An 18,555-nucleotide genomic window follows, 5' to 3' on the forward strand; every position below is an offset into this window, starting at 1 on the left:
ATCAAGAAAATTTATAAAGTTGGAAAGTAATTACTCCATATTTAGCTAATAAATGTTCAAAGTAATGTGAGATGTTCTTATCAAATCTATTCAATATATTCATCTTAAATACTAGCTTCGAAACTTCATCACATTCGAGATATTTTCAAGGATAAATTTCACCACCAAAAAAGAATCTTGATTGTCAAAAGACAAATAAGTCATTTATATGACGTCTCACTTAGTATAGTTTATGAAGAACAATAAGAAACTAGCTAGATGCAATTAAATGTCCACACATATAAAAGTAGAAATTGTAACAGACACAACACAATGAGTACACAAAAGGATTCCAATTGTTTGCCAAAGCAAATATAAATCTACCCAACAAAGGTTTGTATATCTACTCCTTTTATACATTGATGATGTTATAGGTTATGCACATCAAAAGATAGAACAAGTTTACTTTATATTTGTATCCATGGATAAGGGCGGTCTCCCAGCTAGCATGCATCAGCCTCTACATGCCAATATCCATAGCACCTGCACTTCTAAAGTAAATCTCCAAACCACTCTAGAATTTTCTGATGAGCCTCTCCTGCCCTTTCAACTGCCTTCTCATCATTCACATCATAACGAGTAGTCCATCCATGGACCGCACCTGGATATATGTTCACAAAACTCTTTACCTGCACATTGGAAACAACAGTCATCCTCCTAATAGCATGTGTGCACATGCACATGCACATGCCCCCATGTCCGAAGAGGGCACTAAGATGCCCATAATTCTGTTTTGAAGGGCATTACAATGCATAGGCTCCTTCCCTTCTACATGGCATTCACCACATGCATGAAGGAAAACTATTGACTAGTGCTTGAAATAAAAAAAAGCTTTTATGGGAAAAATGTGCTTCCCTGCTTTCCAAAATTGCTGCTATGCTATCCAGTTAATAATGAAAGATGTGAAAATTACCTCCTTTTTGGACTCTAAAATCTCTTGAAACTGTTTTGCCAAAGCAGGTGGAGTCCTATGGTCTATTTCTGCCGCCAAAATCGCTAAAGGAGTCTTTACATCTGAGAAAAACATTATGTATGAGATTTTAGCAAAAAGAACTGCTAGCATCCACCACTCCTGGACCAATTGCAAGGTCTCCATTAAATGGAATAAAAGACCCCTTTATTATTTCATTCAAATCTAAGAGCTTTTTTTTCACAACTTGATAGTGGAGCTAACATTATAACTTTGCCAGTCATATATAAGCTTCACACACACACACACACACAAACCCCAACCACCCCCCCCCCCCCCCGAAAAAAAAAAAAACAAAAAACTTTTAAAGGTGTTCTTTACCTTTGATATCATCAACAGTGACAAAAGAAGGATGGCAAAAGACTGCAGCTTTCAGACAATCATCCTTTGCCAACTCCACGACCACTTTAGCTGCAGCATGGAGAAAAATAGAGAGAAAAGATCAAGGCCTTGTTTTATGATTAAATCATGAAAACATTTTTAGAAGGGCTCCTCTCTTTTCAACTTAAAATTGGCATCAAATTAGCACTCATATTTCATGACTCGGACATGATCCAACTTGAATCTATTGCACCATCAGCATCATCCCTACGTCTTTCAAAAGCTATGAAGGAGGCGGCATGGCTTTAAAATCAAAACCCCTGCACACACGCAGGTGCAAGCCTCCCTGAAGCTTTCAAAAGCTATGAATCACTTAAAGCACCCACACCCCTCTTTTGGCAAGTGAAATTCAACTCTGAATCCCTATTTCCCTGCAAAAATCCACAGCATGTATAGCCCCTTGAGCCTTTCACCAGATGCATGACCCCCTCACAAGATGCCCATGGAAGAGCAGCAGCTTCAACGCCTTCTTTTCCTCCGGCCATGCCAAATCATTGCAAGAGACGAGAATAATATTTTTTTTGGAGGGGGGATCCACCAGCCTCCTTGGCAAGAATATGCCAGTCATCACCCTGCAATAAGAACTGCCTTTGTCACATGCATCCCGCACTTGGATGCCACGTAGACATATCCGTACAGAAGGTGCAGGACCTGGGATGGTGAACTCGTCCCATGTGAGCCCAGTCCGGGACGAGTCAGCCAGGGATCCATCTCAGTTGTCCGAGGTCAGGTTTGCATTGTCCTGCACAAGAGTCCAAGGTTAGGTGTGCAATGTCCTGCACATGAAACAGTGCCAGTCCGCGCTGTGAGTCTCCCTCTGGAATGATGTCAGTGATTCTGTGTATCTGGTATGGTACCAGATGCTAGATCACTGAGTAGTTAGTTAGGGTTAGCTTTTAGAACAAGGGGCCAGCCCATAGGGCTACCCCAAGTCTTAGTGTGGGCATGGGGAGGGTGTGAAATCCACCCCCATGAGGGCCAAGAAGGCCCTAGCTGAACCCACCAGCCATGGAGGGGCTGCAGGACAGCCCCAGGGCATGCCAGGGGCAGCCGACAGTCCATGAAGCAATTATTGGGCTGTAGGGCAGGTATGGGGCAGCCCATCCAGGCTGCCCAGCCTCGAGGTACTAGCAAAAACAGTGCCCAGCCCATCCAGAATCAAGTGCCATCTAGGGAATAATGCGCAGCATTTAATGGGATTTTTCTAGCATTTAACGCTATTATTCAGTCGTGGGACAGAAGTAATGCTGCTCATTAGAAGAAGTATAAATAGGTGAGCCCACAATCCCATTAGTTCATCTCATTTTTCACCAAGAGCTCAAGCATTCAAGGGCTAGACAAGCCAAGAAGTTGCTAAGCAAAGGGATGGAGGAATGCAGGTCAAGGGCAGAGTTTTCTCAGCCAAGAAAGGTCAAGATTTCTGTATTTTCTTTTTAGATTCACATCATTCTAATAAAGTAAATACACCATCCGTGGTGGGGGCCCTAGAGAGGGTATTTGGGACCCAATACTGTGTCCTCTCCAGCACATCTTCATTCAGTTTTTGTGCATTAATTCTGTCGCAAAAAGAGTGCTGATTTCTGAGCATTGAAGTTACCGATCTTCTCCGAAGCTTCCGCATGTTACAGCCTTGTTCCCCAAATAGCATTCCAAGCACAGTTCCTATTGCTGTCGAGTGCACAGTTTCCGTTCTTTCTAGCAATGGTTTCCCATCAAGGTCCTGGCCCAACTGGACCTATGTAACTCTTCACTATCCCTCCACAAATCTATGTAGTACTTCACTACCACTGTCTCCCTTTCTCGCACTTCAACAACCTTCTCTTTTGTCACATGCATCCCACACTTTCATGCCACGTAGACAAACTATGCAAACAAGTGCGAGGACCTGAGGTTGGACACTGTTATTGTAGTGAGAAATTGTCCAAAGACGAGTCGCCAGTGTACCACCAAGGGTAGTCACGTCAAGTCGTCCTAGTCCCACGGTAATATAACCCACTTGCAAAATGTGATGATGTACAAGTGCCTGGATGCTTATAAGACTTTGGTCGGGCACAAGACAACCCATGCCAAAAGTCACTTCAGTCTAGGTATAGGCTGGGTGAGTATCAACACTCTTCAAAGTCACTAGATGGCCCCCAACACCTTCGTCATCCACCAGATCCGATGAGTTAGGAGAAGTGTGTTAGGGGTTTTAGTAGTTAGGTTTGAATAAGTGCCAGTGGCACACTTTATGTTAGGATTAAATAAAGTGCATAGAAATACAGATGGGTGTTGGTGCACTTATTAGTAAGTGTTGCAACCCCAAGGTCTCCTAAACACAAAACACAAGTGAATAGTACAAACCACCCCTCACCTCCCAGCCATAGGTTCTATGCTTCGAACCACCCCCAAGCTAGGCTCTATCTCACAGATCCATGCCAGTCCTTCAGCATGCCGATTTTTGACACACACGTAGCTAGAGTCTCTGACCAATAGTGAGGTTATAACAACAATAACCCATGTTTCACTTGAGAATGAGGACTTGAAGGTGTAGTTTTAGGTGTAGCCCTAGAAAGAATTGACCTGTTGTATAGCCAATTCCACACGTGCATTTGGCACAGGATATGGTACAATAGGAGAGTTATCTCATGGGAGTTCTAGTTTGGACATGGTCTTGATATGAACACTTTCAGAGGTCATTTATGACAAGAGAGTTCAAATATCTGATAGTTCTATGGTTCTGAAAGAGGGAAGGTACCCCTAGGTAGGAGGAATTACCCATGTTTATGTTGGGTTTTATGCTGTGTATGCACCCAGGGGAGTGCTAGTGATCATCAGTAGGTTACTGGGGCACTTTTTACTTCAGTTAGTGGAGGTTTTTTTCCCCAATTTAGCTTAGTTTCACTTATAGCGGTTTATAAGTGGTTTGGTCCACCTGGCACAGTTTATGGCCGGACCATGTGAACACACTTTAGGTCACATCTTTTATATGTGGCTATTGTACTCTTTTTATAATTATCAATATATGAGCAAACGTGTTCCTCTCTCTCTCTCACGCTTCCTGTTGGTGTGCCTTCCAAAACCCTAATCCTAACAACTCTTTCCTACACTTTGGTATCAGAGCAGCCTCGCCTGCCCTGTCCGTACAGCTCGCCATCAGCTGCAACCACTCATCTGCCCGATCTCCAGCCCACGTACAGTCCTGCACAGACAGCCGTACAGTCACGTTGTCTGGCCATACAAGCGCCGGCTGTTCCGTACAGCTATTCCGTACAAACGTCGTCCTTCTGCCCTCCGTACAACTCTGCCCGTACAGCCTGGTCTGCTATTCTGTACAGTCCGTACAACGTACAGTCTGCTCCGTACAGCAAAGGACCAGCACCTGCTGCGTATACCTGCAGCAATACAGTCGCCGCTGCTCCTCCGTACACTGCTCCGGACAATTGTTCCATACAGCCTACAGCCGACCAGTACCTGCAAAATCACACGGGTAAAATTTAAAGCTTTACATGTTTTGAAATTTGGGCGTTTTTTCTGTGAAAGTTTTTCTGGCAGATACAGAGAGGTTTTCTTGCAAAGAAATCTCTACAGGCTTTTGCAAGGCTTTGGGTGCAGAAATTTTGGGCATTTTGGCACTGTGTGAGCCACTTTTGTTGCTCTACTCAGTCAGTGGTGCATTGTTTTGCACATTCAGAGGATTGAGAGTGCAAGCATATTTGGGTCAGTTGTACTCAGTGGAGTACAGTTGCTTTCAGGGTTGTTGTTTTTTGGGTTTTTTGATACACAGGTACAACATTGTGCACTGGCATAATGGCAAATCAACAGCAGAGTGATGTGTTCACGTACTTGTCTAAGGAAGACAAGCTGAATGGCACGAATTACTCCTTGTGGAGTTTCATGCTGAGAAATGTGCTCGTAGCAAAAGGTCTTTGGGATTTTGTTAGTGGTGATGAACCACGTCCAGGTCCATTGGCTCCAAAGACTCCTCCTCAAGGGGGTGCTCGTGGAAGAGGACAACAGGCACAGGCACCGGTTCAGCAACAATCTGTTCAAAGAACAAATGCCCAGAAGACATGGGATGCCAAAGATGCACAAGCCTTATTGCATTGTCAGTACAGAGGTCTATTATACCTCATATTCGTTCAGCTAGCTCTTCACGGAATGCATGGGTGACTTTGGAGCAGATGTATGCTGCTCGTAATGAGGCACGGATCTCATTTTTGAAAAGAGAGCTGGAAAACCAGAAGATGCATGAAGGAGATGATATGTCTACCCACTTGAACAAGCTGCAGGATTTGAGAGAGCAACTCATCAATGTGGATGAGATTATTCCTGAGACACAACTTGTATCCACCATCTTAAACTCTTTGCCAAGATCCTACTTGGCTTTTCATACCTCTTTGAACCTTAGCATAAGGAATGCTATTGAGCCCCTAAAGTATCAGGAACTTGTTGCTCTCTTGTCAGGAAGAGCAAATCAGGAAGAACATGAACATGAACACAAGTGCTGAACAAGCATTTGTGACGGGTCAAAAAGGGAAAGGCAAGTTTCAGCCAAAGAGTTCAAATCAGAATTCAGGTGATGGTGGTTCATCTCAGGATACCAAGAAAGGTGATGGACAGCCCAAGAAGAAGGGCAAATGCCATTACTGTAAGAAGCCAGGTCACTACATCACAGAGTGTAGGAAGAGGATTGCCAAAGAGAAGGAGAAGGAGTCTGCGATGTCTATAAAAGATGCCTCTAAAGCTCCTCCGGAGACTGCTTCCTTTGTTGTAGACAGGGATTACTGTTTCTACACATGCAGTTATGATGCCTCTTGGTCTTCACAGGCACTCAGTGTGACTGAGCATGCATGTACTTGGTATTTTGATAGTGGTGCTTCAAAGCATATTACATCTCGCAAGGATTTGTTTTGTAATGTATGCCCTGCCCCTGTTGGCAAGTCCCTTCAGTGTGCCAATAATGCTTCATATCCAGTTCGTGGCATTGGGGAGATTCAGCTCACAGCCATTGATGGCTCTATTCTTCGCCTTACAGATGCCTTATATGTACCAGGGATAAAGAAGAATTTGTTGTCCATTTCTTCTTTAGCACAGTGTGGTATGCAAGTCAACTTTGATGATGACAAATGCATGGTCAGAGACAAAGCTAATGCTTTGACCTTGATGCTTACTGGTACATTATGTCATGGACTCTATCAGTTGGATGCATTTCAGCCAGTGGATCAGTCCGCTTATCATGCATGCACTCTTACTCCAGCTATGGTTGATGTGGAGTTATGGCATGCTCGCATGGGGCATGTAAATTTTGGTAGTCTTATGCTTATGCAGCGACATAACATGTTGACAGACCTACCTCTTATGGAGAAGCCCCCAGATCACGTATGTGAAGGATGTATTTTGGAAAAAATGCATCGGTTTTCCTTTCCACGCGATCAGGCTCTACGAGCAACTGCAAAGTTGCAGCTTATACACAGTGATCTTTGTGGTCCCATGCAGACGAAGTCATTAGGAGGTTGCTTCTATTTTGCTACATTTATTGATGACTTCTCTCGTATATGCTGGGTCTATCCGTTGACACGGAAATCACAGGTATATGATGCATTTTTGGCCTTTGTAGCACTTGCTGAAACAGAGTCAGGATGCAAGGTTAAGACCCTCCGTTCTGACCGAGGGGGGGAATGTGTGTCACACATGTTGAATTCCTTTCTTGAGAGTAGAGGTATCAAGCATCAGTATACTACTGCTTATACTCCACAGCAAAATGGGTTGCAGAAAGGAAGAATCGGTCACTCATGGAGATGGCCAGATGTATGTTAAAGGCAAAGAAGCTACCACATGTCTTTTGGGAGGAAGCTGTTATGTGTGCTTGTCATATTTTGAATCGATGTCCCACAAAGGCATTGGTTTCCATTACTCCTTTTGAGGCTTGGCATGGCCGCAAGCCTTCGGTATCACACTTTCGTACTTTTGGGTGTCTTGCATATGCACACATACCCAAAGAGTTGAGGAGGAAGTTGGATGATAAAGCCACAAAATGTATTTTTGTTGGGTACACCCGTGAGAGCAAGGGCTACCGGTTATATGACCCACTGTCCAAGAAGATATTCACTAGTCGGGATGTGATTTTTGATGAAAAATCAGAATTATCCATGGCTAGTTATGATGCAAATCAGGCTGAAAATGATGTGTTTGAAGGCCTACTACCTATGGAGTTTCATTCCACAGTTGGTGATCCAACCCATGAGGGTGCAGGGCAGCCAACTAATCATGAAGGTGGTGCAGAAATTCAGTAGGAGATTGAGCCAGAAGTTGAGCCAAATATGGGGCAACAGGCTCCACAGGTCAGACATATACCTAGATGGTATTTGAGGACATTACAGGACAGCCATCTAGATGCTCCTCTTGCTGGCCGTACTCGTAGGGAGACACGGACCAATGAGCATGCACACATCATGGATTTAAATATGGTTATGGTAGCTAGTTTACAGGATGATGATGAGCCTGATTCATTTGTGGATGCACGAGACAATGTGCATTGGAACAAAGCCATGCAGGATGAACTTGATTCTATTAAAAAGAATCAAACATGGGATTTGGTTGATCTGCCCAAAGGCAAGAAAGCCATTGGTACTAAGTGGGTCTATAAGTTGAAAAGACATGCAGATGGATCCATTGATAGGTACAAAGCCCGTCTTGTCACCAATTGGCCAACCATTTGGTCCATCTCCAGTTTTTGCGTCTCGTTCACTTGAGGCCAGGCCAGTGTCTCGTGTGAAGAGGCCAGTATTTTGCTGACATGGACGGAAGCTAGACTGGTGCCACCCGTGTGTTAGCAGGATGGTGTCGTATGGACGGGAGCCAGACTAGTGCCACCCGTGTATGACCTGGACTGTGTTCGACCCATGGGATTGTCACGCCATGGAAGAGCCAGTATTCGTGCCGTGTTTTGCCTATGGGACTGTCACACCATAGGGAGACTCGTGCCTGGCACTGTGTCTTACTATGGGACTGTCACTCCATAGGAAGACCAGGTTTTTATGTTTTTATGTCGTGCCAGTTTTGTGCCGACAGATATTTTGTACTTGTTCCATGAACGGGAGATATGTCCATGTTACTATTTGCACATGCACACATGATTTGCATGCTTGAAACTGTTTTCGCATGACTTGTATTTTTGTGTTTGCCTGCTTGACGTGTTACTTACTAAGCGGGGACGCCTGCCAGTGAATCGTGAAGTCTGCTCTGTATTCTGACGAGCTTTAGTGCATGTGAACAGGTGGTAAGTATATCGCACATGTTATTTTTATTATTTTATTCCTAACCTTTTGTTTTATAAGGTTAAGTGTTCACATTCATTTAAAAGTGGGCACCCCTTTGGGCACCCACTTAGGGGCCAATGTGGGGAGCCCCACTTAAGTGAGTGTGGGGGTGGGCATGGTCACCTACCCACACCCCCTTAGAGATGGCCGCCCACATGCAAGCGTGGGGAGCCAGCCAGCACTTATTGATTACTCCCTCTCCATCCTTAATAAGAAAAGCTTCACGATCACCTTAAAAAAAAGGGGATTTCGTGCGCCTCCATCACCCTACGCTTGCATCGTTTGTTGTTGACGGCTGAACCTTGTTCAAAGGGAGCTGTGCTACTGCATACAACCGGCGCATGCTCTCAAGAAGGGCCATCTCCTTCAACGTTGCAGACGGCTGCACACGCTTCAGGCTACGCTTCTTACACAGAGGCGGCTGCCACCTACGTTTCAGTTCTGCTACAGCCGACTGCTAGGCCATCTCCTCTTCAGGTCATAGCCAGGCGGCTGTACACTGCAGCCAGGCCACTACAGCAGCACAGAGGCGGCTGCTCCTAACTACAGCGTGCTGCCTCTGCTCCTACAGGCGACAGCATACCCTCTGGCTGCGCTGCCTGTCCCTCTTGCAGGCCATCATGGGCCTCCTCCTGCTAGCATCACATCCTTTCTTCAGCAGATTTCGCCCGGTTGCCCACAGCACAGTAGGCGGCTGCACATAAGTGGCTGTGTACAGCAGCCAGTCAGCGAGACATTACCTCTTCTCCCTCAGGCGAGGCGACTGTACCCTACATGTTTCACTTCTTTTTCAAAGGCAGCGTTTTTCCGTCTTCAAGTGGCTACAACTGGTGTTTCTCTCAAGTAACTGCACACTTGGGTATTGGATTTCCTTGTGCCATCCACAAGTAAGTGAATTTCAGATTTAAGTAAAAGTATTGTGTGTTAATTTTGATAAGGGATTCCCGACTCCCTATACGGCCACACCCGTTCGGTGCCGGGTTGTCCAAGCTCTATTGGAGAACCTCGGTCCAAAGGTGCTGAGATCGAGAGAGCCAGGCGTTAGTACGAGAGCGCCTGTTTGTGCGTGGTCTCGGAACACCAGTGAGGCGCTCTCCGCGGAGTCCAGTGAAAGCACAGGACCGTAGAGATTGGACCACACTAGTGGTCGTTCTGCTTCGAGCTTCTACATCGAAATTTGACTTCGAGCCTATTTGTTTGGTACTGTTTTCATATGTACATGGACATTATCTGGTTCTTGGAACCCATGGAGCATTGTATTTATTAAATACTCCCAATAAATATATCATATATTGAGGGGGGGGTCGGCCCGTTCCGACCCCAGTGTTGGTGTCCATCTTTCCATTTCATTTCATTTAAATTTCAAGTTGTATTAAGTTGTCCATTTCAAATTTGTGGTTTTAAAGTTGTGCTATTAAGCGTGTGGGTGTCCAACGGAGTCTTTCCCACTTGACGGGATCGGTTTCATTGGTATCAAAGCACGGTTGTTTCCCTCTTCCTAGTGGGGAAACGAACCTGTGTACTGGACATCCCGGTTTTAGCAAACTTAAAACACAATGGACAGCCAAGGCAACCCTTTGGAAGTGCCAAATTCGAGGGGTCCATCTAGTGCCTCTCGTGGGTCTGATGCCCTGCGAGGTAGACACAAGCCCCTTGAAAGGGTTATTGATAGTGAATCAAAGGGTCAACTGTCTCCAGGAAAGACAGTTATGCTTGAACAAGAGCCTGATGCTATGAGGGCTGAAATGGAACATATGAGAAAACTTTTGCAGGCTCAAGAGCAAGAGTTAAAGTTTTTGCATGAAGATCCCCATCTGCAAAGTGCTATTGAAGCCAGGAAGACTGATGCTATGGTAGATGTAACTTTTGAATCAATGGCTCGGGAAGTGGGCAAGAAACCAAGGGAGTTGGCACTTGCCTATCTCCTTCGCAAAGGTGATATCAAAGAGGGGGATGACGGAGAGCTGAAATTCAGAAATCCACCTCGTTTGAAGCATGGAGATCCCGCATCCCAAAGACTGAAATCTTTTATGCAAAAGGAAGAGGTGACAGTCACTTCTCGACATGCATCCTCTCCACAAGGCACAAAGCCTGATAGATATATGTATGCCAGTGCTCATGGAGGGCATGAAAGTCACATGCATGCAAGACATGTATCTCATGGTGACAGGCCTGCTTCGAGAAAAATTTTGCCTTCTGAGTTGTCTCATGGAGAGACAATGCCATATGCAGGTAAGTCACATGCATCTGAGTGTCGAGTTCATGGAGCACATGCCACCGTGCCCCATGAAACTTCTATGACGGCCCATGGAGCCCATGCAGACAGGGCTACCCCGTTGGATAAGGGGAAAAGAAAAAGAGAAGACCATGAGCCTCATGCCAGGAAGCTCAAGGAATTCAAAGCAGGTGACAAATCTGTTAAATTTGATGCTTTTCATGGTGAACATGATGCCTCTAAGGTGTTAGCATTTGTGGCACAGTTCGACATTGCTTTTAGCGATGAGGACTTCACAGAAAAGTCAAAGGTGCGTCATGCTAGCATGTTTTTGAAAGGGACTACTGCTCATTGGTGGATCACTGAAAAGATCACCAAGGATCCCATCTCCACTTGGAAGGAATTCAAAGACAGATTCTATGCTCAGTTCTTGCCACCCAATGCAGAGCAAACTCTCACTCAAAAGTGGGACAGGTTGGAGCAAAGAGACAATGAAAGTGTGCAACAGTATGTTAACAAATTCTGGAAAGTGTTGCTGGAAGTGACTCCCTTCATGCAAATCACTGAGAATGAAAGAAAGAGGAAGTTTCGTTTTGGACTGCAACCAGCATATCGATCGGGCATTGAATTGCACCCGAAACATACGTTGCAACAACTCACAGCTTCTGCTCTTGCTACGGAGCAATTAGTGCTCAAGATTAAACAGGATCAAGGAGGTTCCAAGGGAAAAGACAAGGCTGTCCCAAATCAGCAAAAGGGTGGACAGCCACCTAAAAAGAACTTCCGGGAGCCCTACAAGGGTGGTAAAGCTGAAAATAACACATCTAAAGAACAGGGCCCAAGGAAGAACAAATTCGGATTAACCCCGGAGCAAAGAGAGCAATATGCCAAGGATGGAAAATGCTTTTCTTGTGGTAGCAAAGACCACATGTTTCGACAATGCCCAGATCACAAACCAAAGCACGAGGACAAGCACACCAAAGCTAATGTACATGCAGTTCCTGATGTGCAAGGAAATACAGGTCATGATGCAAAAGAGCGAATGGTTTGCAAGGCTTGGGGGCAAATCAAGGATCAGCCCGCACTCTTCATGTTTGATGACTGTGCAACTGACAATTTCATCTCTATGCAAATGGCAGCTGCATTGGGTATTGAGGTTGAAAACACGGGACCCAGATTGAAGCCAAAGCTGCATTTATTGGTAAAGAGGTGCAGGTTACCCCTTTGATAGGGAAGTTGCGCATCCATATCCAGGGCTACCTTGACAATGAACATTTCTTAGTTGCTCCACTGAATGGATGTGATGTATTGTTGGGCAAGCCGTGGCACCATAGGCTTGAGCCCCGCAAAGACTACAAGTCTAATATGATTTCTTTTATGCATAAAGGCCGCATGCATTTTATTGATGCTGGCAAAGAAGGGGATTCCATCCCACTTGTATCACACATCCAAATTAATAAAGCAATGAAAAAGAGTCTTTCAGCGTACTTGGTTTTTGTGAGTGATAGTCTTGTGCCAAATCATCAAAATGTGGATGCTATATCTAATGATAGGCTGAATTTTCTTAATGCATTCAAAGACTGTTTTGCTGACTCGTTGCCAGCTGAATTACCTCCCCAAAGGCCCGAAGATCACCGCATAGATCTTGTGCCAGGTAGTTCTCCACCTAACAAACCCGCATACTGAGTGAGTGCTGCACAACAAGAAGAAATCATGAAGCAGGTAAACGAGCTTTTAGAGAAAGGTTTGGTTCAGCCCAGTTCCTCACCTTACTGCTCTCCTGTGCTTCTTGTTCAAAAGAAGGACGGATCATTCCGTATGTGTGTGGACTATAGAGCTTTGAACAAGCTTACCATCAGGAACAGATTCCCAATTCCACGTATTGATGATATTTTGGATAAGTTTGATGGCTCAGCTTGCTTTAGCAGACTTGATTTGAAGAGTGGTTATCACCAGATACGCCTGGTGGCACAAGATGTCCATAAGACTGCATTCAGGACAGCCTTCGGATTATATGAATTCTTGGTAATGCCTTTTGGTCTCACCAATGCTCCTGCTACTTTTAATCGAATGATGGATAGGATATTCCGACCCCATCGCAAGTTCACAGGGATCTTCTTTGATGATATCTTGGTTTTCTCCAAGAATGAGCAAGAACACAGAACTCATTTGGTCACAGTGTTCGAAGAGTTGCGAAAGCATAAACTTTTCGTAAATGCCAAGAAAAGTGAATTTTTCCTTTCAGAGATTCATTATCTGGGACATATTGTATCCAAGGATGGAGTTACAATGGATCCTACAAAGATACAGACTATTCGGAATTGGCCCAAATTGCAAAACGTACATCAAGTACGTAGTTTTCTGGGGTTATGTTCGTACTACAGGCGTTTCATAAGGCATTTTGCTATGATTGCCACTCCTCTACATCACCTCACGAAGAAGAAAACTGCTTTCAAATGGACTTCAAAGGAACAGGATGCTTTCTTGCAGCTCAAGCATGCGATCATATGTGGTCCAGTATTGATTGTTCCTGACTTGCACAAGTCATTCGTGGTTGAATGTGATGCTTGTGGTGATTGCATAGGAGCTGTCCTAAATCAAGAAGGGCATGCAGTTGCATACGAGAGCCGTCGTTTGCATGATGCTAAGCTTCATATGGATATCTATGAGAAAGAGCTCTTGGCTGTAATTCACGCCTTAAAGATTTGGAAACATTACCTTCTTGGGGCTGAATTTGTAGTCAAGACAGATCATCAAAGCTTGAGATACTTTCTATCTCAAACCAAGCTTTCAGAGAAGCAGATGAGAATGGCAAACTTTCTTTCCATGTTTCATTTTCAGATTGTGCATACTCCAGGAAAGAAAAATGTGGTGGCCGATGCACTATCTAGGCGACCTTATGTTGCTGCAGTCTCAGTGGCCTCTCATGGAGATTTATCTGCTATGAGAGATTTGTATCATTTGGTTGCTGAATTTTGCCATATATGGACTGATTTGATGGCTGGTCATTCACATGCCTCTTATGTTATCAACAAGGGTTATCTTATGAAGGATAATTGCCTATGTGTGGTGAAGGATTTGCGTCCAAAGGTTATGGACGAATGTCACGCTCCACCATATGCTGGTCATAGAGGTATTATGCCTACTACTCGTATGATTCAGAGGTATTTCTTTTGGCCGAGCATGCGTAAAGACATTGAGACTTATGTACGTGCATGTATTACTTGCCAAAAGGTGAAATTTGACAGGCAAAAGCCTCCAGGTTTGCTTCAGCCATTGCCTATTCCCTCACAACCTTGGGAAAGTATCACGATGGATTTTATTATGGACTTGCCTAGATCCCAGCATGGGAATGATGCTATTTGGACTATTGTGGACAGATTTAGCAAGCAAGCTCACTTCTTGCCCATCAAGAAAACCATCAAAGCTGATCATGTGGTAAAGCTTTTTCTTGTTAATATTTTCAAGCATCATGGTATGCCTAAATCCATTGTTGGGGATAGAGATCCCAGGACTACAAGCCTATTTTGGAGGGCTTTATTTGATAATATGGGTACTAAGCTTGAGTTTTCATCAGCTTATCATTCCCAAACGGATGGCCAAAGTGAAGCTGCAAATTCAGCTGTGTTGGATTTATTGAAGTGTTATGTGGCAGATCAAAAGAGTGCATGGGAGAAGTATCTTCCACTTGTTGAGTTTGCCTACAACAATACAATCCATGCTTCCACAGGAAAGGCTCCGTTTGAGATTATTTATGGCAGAGTGGTATTGCCACCCATCCTTCGTACAAAGGATGAGATTTTTGCAGCTGATGAATATGTTCGTGACTTGGATGTTGCCTTTGGTCAGGTGCGGATAGCCATTGCAAGATCTCAGGATAAGCATAAAATGGCTGCTGACAAGCATAGAAGGGACATGGAAGTCAAAGAAGGTGATTGGGTATTGCTGAAATTTGAGAAGGCTAGGCTTCGGAAGAGGCCAGGACGCGAAGGATCATATCCTAGGCTTTCTCCTCGCTATTATGGAATCTTCAAGGTGATTCAGAAGATCAATGAAGTGTCCTACAGGCTTGCTCTACCTAGTCATTGGAAGATTCACAATGCTTTTCATGTGAGTCTATTTCGGAAATATGTGGAGCCAGATCCTGAAGAGCCTGTCACAGAAGATCCGCCAGAAATTGAAGAGCTTGAGGAGATCCTCCAGCCAGAAGAGATTGTTTTTCACAAGGAGAGAAAGCTACCTACAGGAAAGCTTTCCAGGAGATACCTTGTGAAGTTTAAGAATTATTTGCCTATTGATGCCAAGTGGGTAAATGAGGATTATTTTGTAGATTATCCACAATTGTTGCAGGCATATCTTGAGGCTTTTCAGTTGAGGTCAACTCTTTAGAAGCCCGGGGGGATGTCACCAATTGGCCGACCATTTGGTCCATCTCCAGTTTTTGCGTCTCGTTCACTTGAGGCCAGGCCGGTGTCTTGTGTGAAGAGGCCAGTATTTTGCTGACATGGACGGGAGCCAAACTGGTGCCACCCGTGTGTTAGCAGGATGGTGTCGTATGGACGGGAGCCAGACCAGTGCCACCCGTGTATGACCTGGACTGTGTTCGACCCATGGGATTGTCACGCCATGGAAGAGCCAGTATTCGTGCCGTGTTTTGCCTATGGGACTGTCACACCATAGGGAGACTCGTGCCTGGCACTGTGTCTTACCTATGGGACTGTCACTCCATAGGAAGACCAGGTTTTTATGTTTTTATGTCGTGCCAGTTTGGTGCCGACAGATATTTTGTACTTGTTCCATGAACGGGAGATATGTCCATGTTACTATTTGCACATGCACACATGATTTGCATGCTTGAAACTGTTTTCGCATGACTTGTATTTTTGTGTTTGCCTGCTTGACGTGTTACTTACTGAGCGGGGACGCCTACCAGTGAGTCGTGAAGTCTGCTCTGTATTCGGACGAGCTTTAGTGCATGTGAACAGGTTGGTAAGTATATCGCACATGTTATTTTTATTATTTTATTCCTAACCTTTTGTTTTATAAGGTTAAGTGTTCACATTCATTTAAAAGTGGGCACCCCTTTGGGCACCCACTTAGGGGCCAATGTGGGGAGCCCCACTTAAGTGAGTGTGGGGGTGGGCATGGTCACCTACCCACACCCCCTTAGAGCTGGCCGCCCACATGCAAGCGTGGGGAGCCAGCCAGCACTTATTGATTACTCCCTCTCCATCCTTAATAAGAAAAGCTTCACGATCACCTTAAAAAAAGGGGATTTTGTGCGCCTCCATCACCCTACGCTTGCATCGTTTGCTGTTGACGGTTGAACCTTGTTCAAAGGGAGCTGTGCTACTGCATACAACCGGCGCATGCTCTCAAGAAGGGCCATCTCCTTCAACGTTGTTGACGGCTGCACACGCTTCAGGCTACGTTTCTTACACAGAGGCGGCTGCCACCTACGTTTCAGTTCTGCTACAGCCGACTGCTAGGCCATCTCCTCTTCAGGTCATAGCCAGGCGGCTGTACACTGCAGCCAGGCCACTACAGCAGCACAGAGGCGGCTGCTCCTAACTACAGCGTGCTGCCTCTGCTCCTACAGGCGACAGCATACCCTCTGGCTGCACTGCCTGTCCCTCTTGCAGGCCATCGTGGGCCTCCTCCTGCTAGCATCACATCCTTTCTTCAGCAATTTCGCCCGGTTGCCCACAGCACAGTAGGCGGCTGCACATAAGTGGCTGTGTACAGCAGCCAGTCAGCGAGACATTACCTCTTCTCCCTCAGGCGAGGTGACTGTACCCTACATGTTGCACTTCTTTTTCAAAGGCAGCGTTTTTCCGTCTTCAAGTGGCTACAACTGGTGTTTCTCTCAAGTAACTGCACACTTGGGTATTGGATTTCCTTGTGCCATCCACAAGTAAGTGAATTTCAGATTTAAGTAAAAGTATTTTGTGTTAATTTTGATAAGGGATTCCCGACTCCCTATACGGCCACACTCGTTCGGTGCCGGGTTGTCCAAGCTCTATTGGAGAACCTCGGTCCAAAGGTGCTGAGATCGGGAGAGCCAGGCGTTAGTACGAGAGCGCCTTTTTGTGCGTGGTCCCGGAACACCAGTGAGGCGCTCTCCGCGGAGTCCAGTGAAAGCACAGGACCGTAGAGATTGGACCACACTAGTGGTCGTTCTGCTTTGAGCTTCTACATCGAAATTTGACTTCGAGCCTATTTGTTTGGTACAATTTTCATATGTACATGGACATTATCTGGTTCTTGGAACCCATGGAGCATTGTATTTATTAAATACTCCCAATAAATATATCATATATTGAGGGGGGGGTCGGCCCGTTCCGGCCCCAGTGCTGGTGTCCATCTTTCCATTTCATTTCATTTAAATTTCAAGTTATATTAAGTTGTCCATTTCAAATTTGTGGTTTTAAAGTTGTGCTATTAAGCGTGTGGGTGTCCAACGGAGTCTTTCCCACTTGACGGGATCGGTTTCACGTCTAGTTGCAAAAGGGCTATGCACAGAAGAAGGGCATTGATTATGAGGAGACATTTGCTCCTACATCCCGTATGTCGACACTTAGGAGTGTCATTGCATTGGCTGCACATCGTGGTTGGGTTGTTCATCAGTTGGACATCAAGACTGCTTTCCTACATGGGGACCTCGAGGAGGAAGTTTATGTACATCAGCCCATAGGTTTTGCAGAACATGGTCATGAAGGGAAAGTATGCAGGCTGAAAAAGGCCTTGTATGGTTTGAAACAAGCTCCACGAGCTTGGTATGCAAAGATAGATGCTTTCCTGCTCACTCAAGGCTTTGTGAACAGTCCATCAGAAGCCACTTTGTATGTAAAGAAAGAAGAGAAAGATCTGCTTGTCATCAGTCTTTATGTAGATGATCTTTTGCTCACGGGATCAAATGATGACAAAATTGCAGCTTTTAAAGAGATACTGCAACAGACATTTGCCATGTTTGATTTGGGGCTCGTACACTACTATTTGGGCATACAGTTTGTGCAGGATAACAGAGGCATTGGGTTGTTGCAATCTCGGTATGTTGCTAAACTTCTGGAGCAATTCAAATTTCAGGATTGCAAGCCTATCAGCACTCCTATGGAGCCTGGGATGAAACTGTCACTACAAGATGACAGTATCTTATTTGATGCCACTATATATGCTCAGGCTATTGGGTGCCTTATTTACTTGTGTACTACGCGGCCAGATATTCATTATGCCGTATCTCAATTGAGCAGATTCATGCACAGCCCGCGATTGTCACATTGGCAAGCTGTAAAGCGTGTATTTCGGTATTTGCAGGGTACCTTGTCTTTTGGATTGCTTTATCCTGAGGGGGGTGACATGCAGCTATATGCTTATAGCGATTCAGATTGTGCTGGTGATTTTGATACAAGACATTCCACTAGCTTTCTTGGCTCTTCATGTATTTCTTGGCTAAGCAAGAAACAGACCACAGTGGCCACTTCGTCTTGTGAGGCAGAGTACAGAGCAGCCTACACTACTACCGTTGAGTGTGTATGGCTGCGTCATCTTATGACTGATATGGATATTTCAGTGGAGGAGCCTACACCTATCTATACTCAGAGTGCCATTGCCGTGGCCACGAATCCTGTGTTTCATGCTCGCACGAAACA

At 45.1% G+C, this 18,555-nt stretch overlaps 1 protein-coding gene across 1 annotated transcript in view; it reads right to left on the reverse strand.

Annotated features, from left to right (window-relative positions):
• Positions 1-259: 259 nt before the first annotated feature.
• LOC147609471 (alpha/beta-Hydrolases superfamily protein) overlaps positions 260-18,555 on the reverse strand; it is a 71,245-nt gene continuing 52,949 nt past the window's right edge. Inside the window, exons 5-7 of the mRNA XM_086787485.1 lie at positions 1,331-1,420; positions 953-1,053; positions 260-668 (exon numbers count right to left, since the gene is read on the reverse strand). Coding sequence (XP_086643611.1) covers positions 531-668; positions 953-1,053; positions 1,331-1,420 — 329 coding nt within the window. The 3' untranslated portion in view covers positions 260-530. The remainder of the gene's footprint in view (positions 669-952; positions 1,054-1,330; positions 1,421-18,555) is intronic.

Source organism: Cibotium barometz, chromosome 51, assembly GCF_041138505.1.
Source record: "Cibotium barometz isolate CiBa-2024 chromosome 51, ASM4113850v1, whole genome shotgun sequence".
Classification (NCBI taxonomy): Eukaryota; Viridiplantae; Streptophyta; class Polypodiopsida; order Cyatheales; family Cibotiaceae; genus Cibotium; species Cibotium barometz.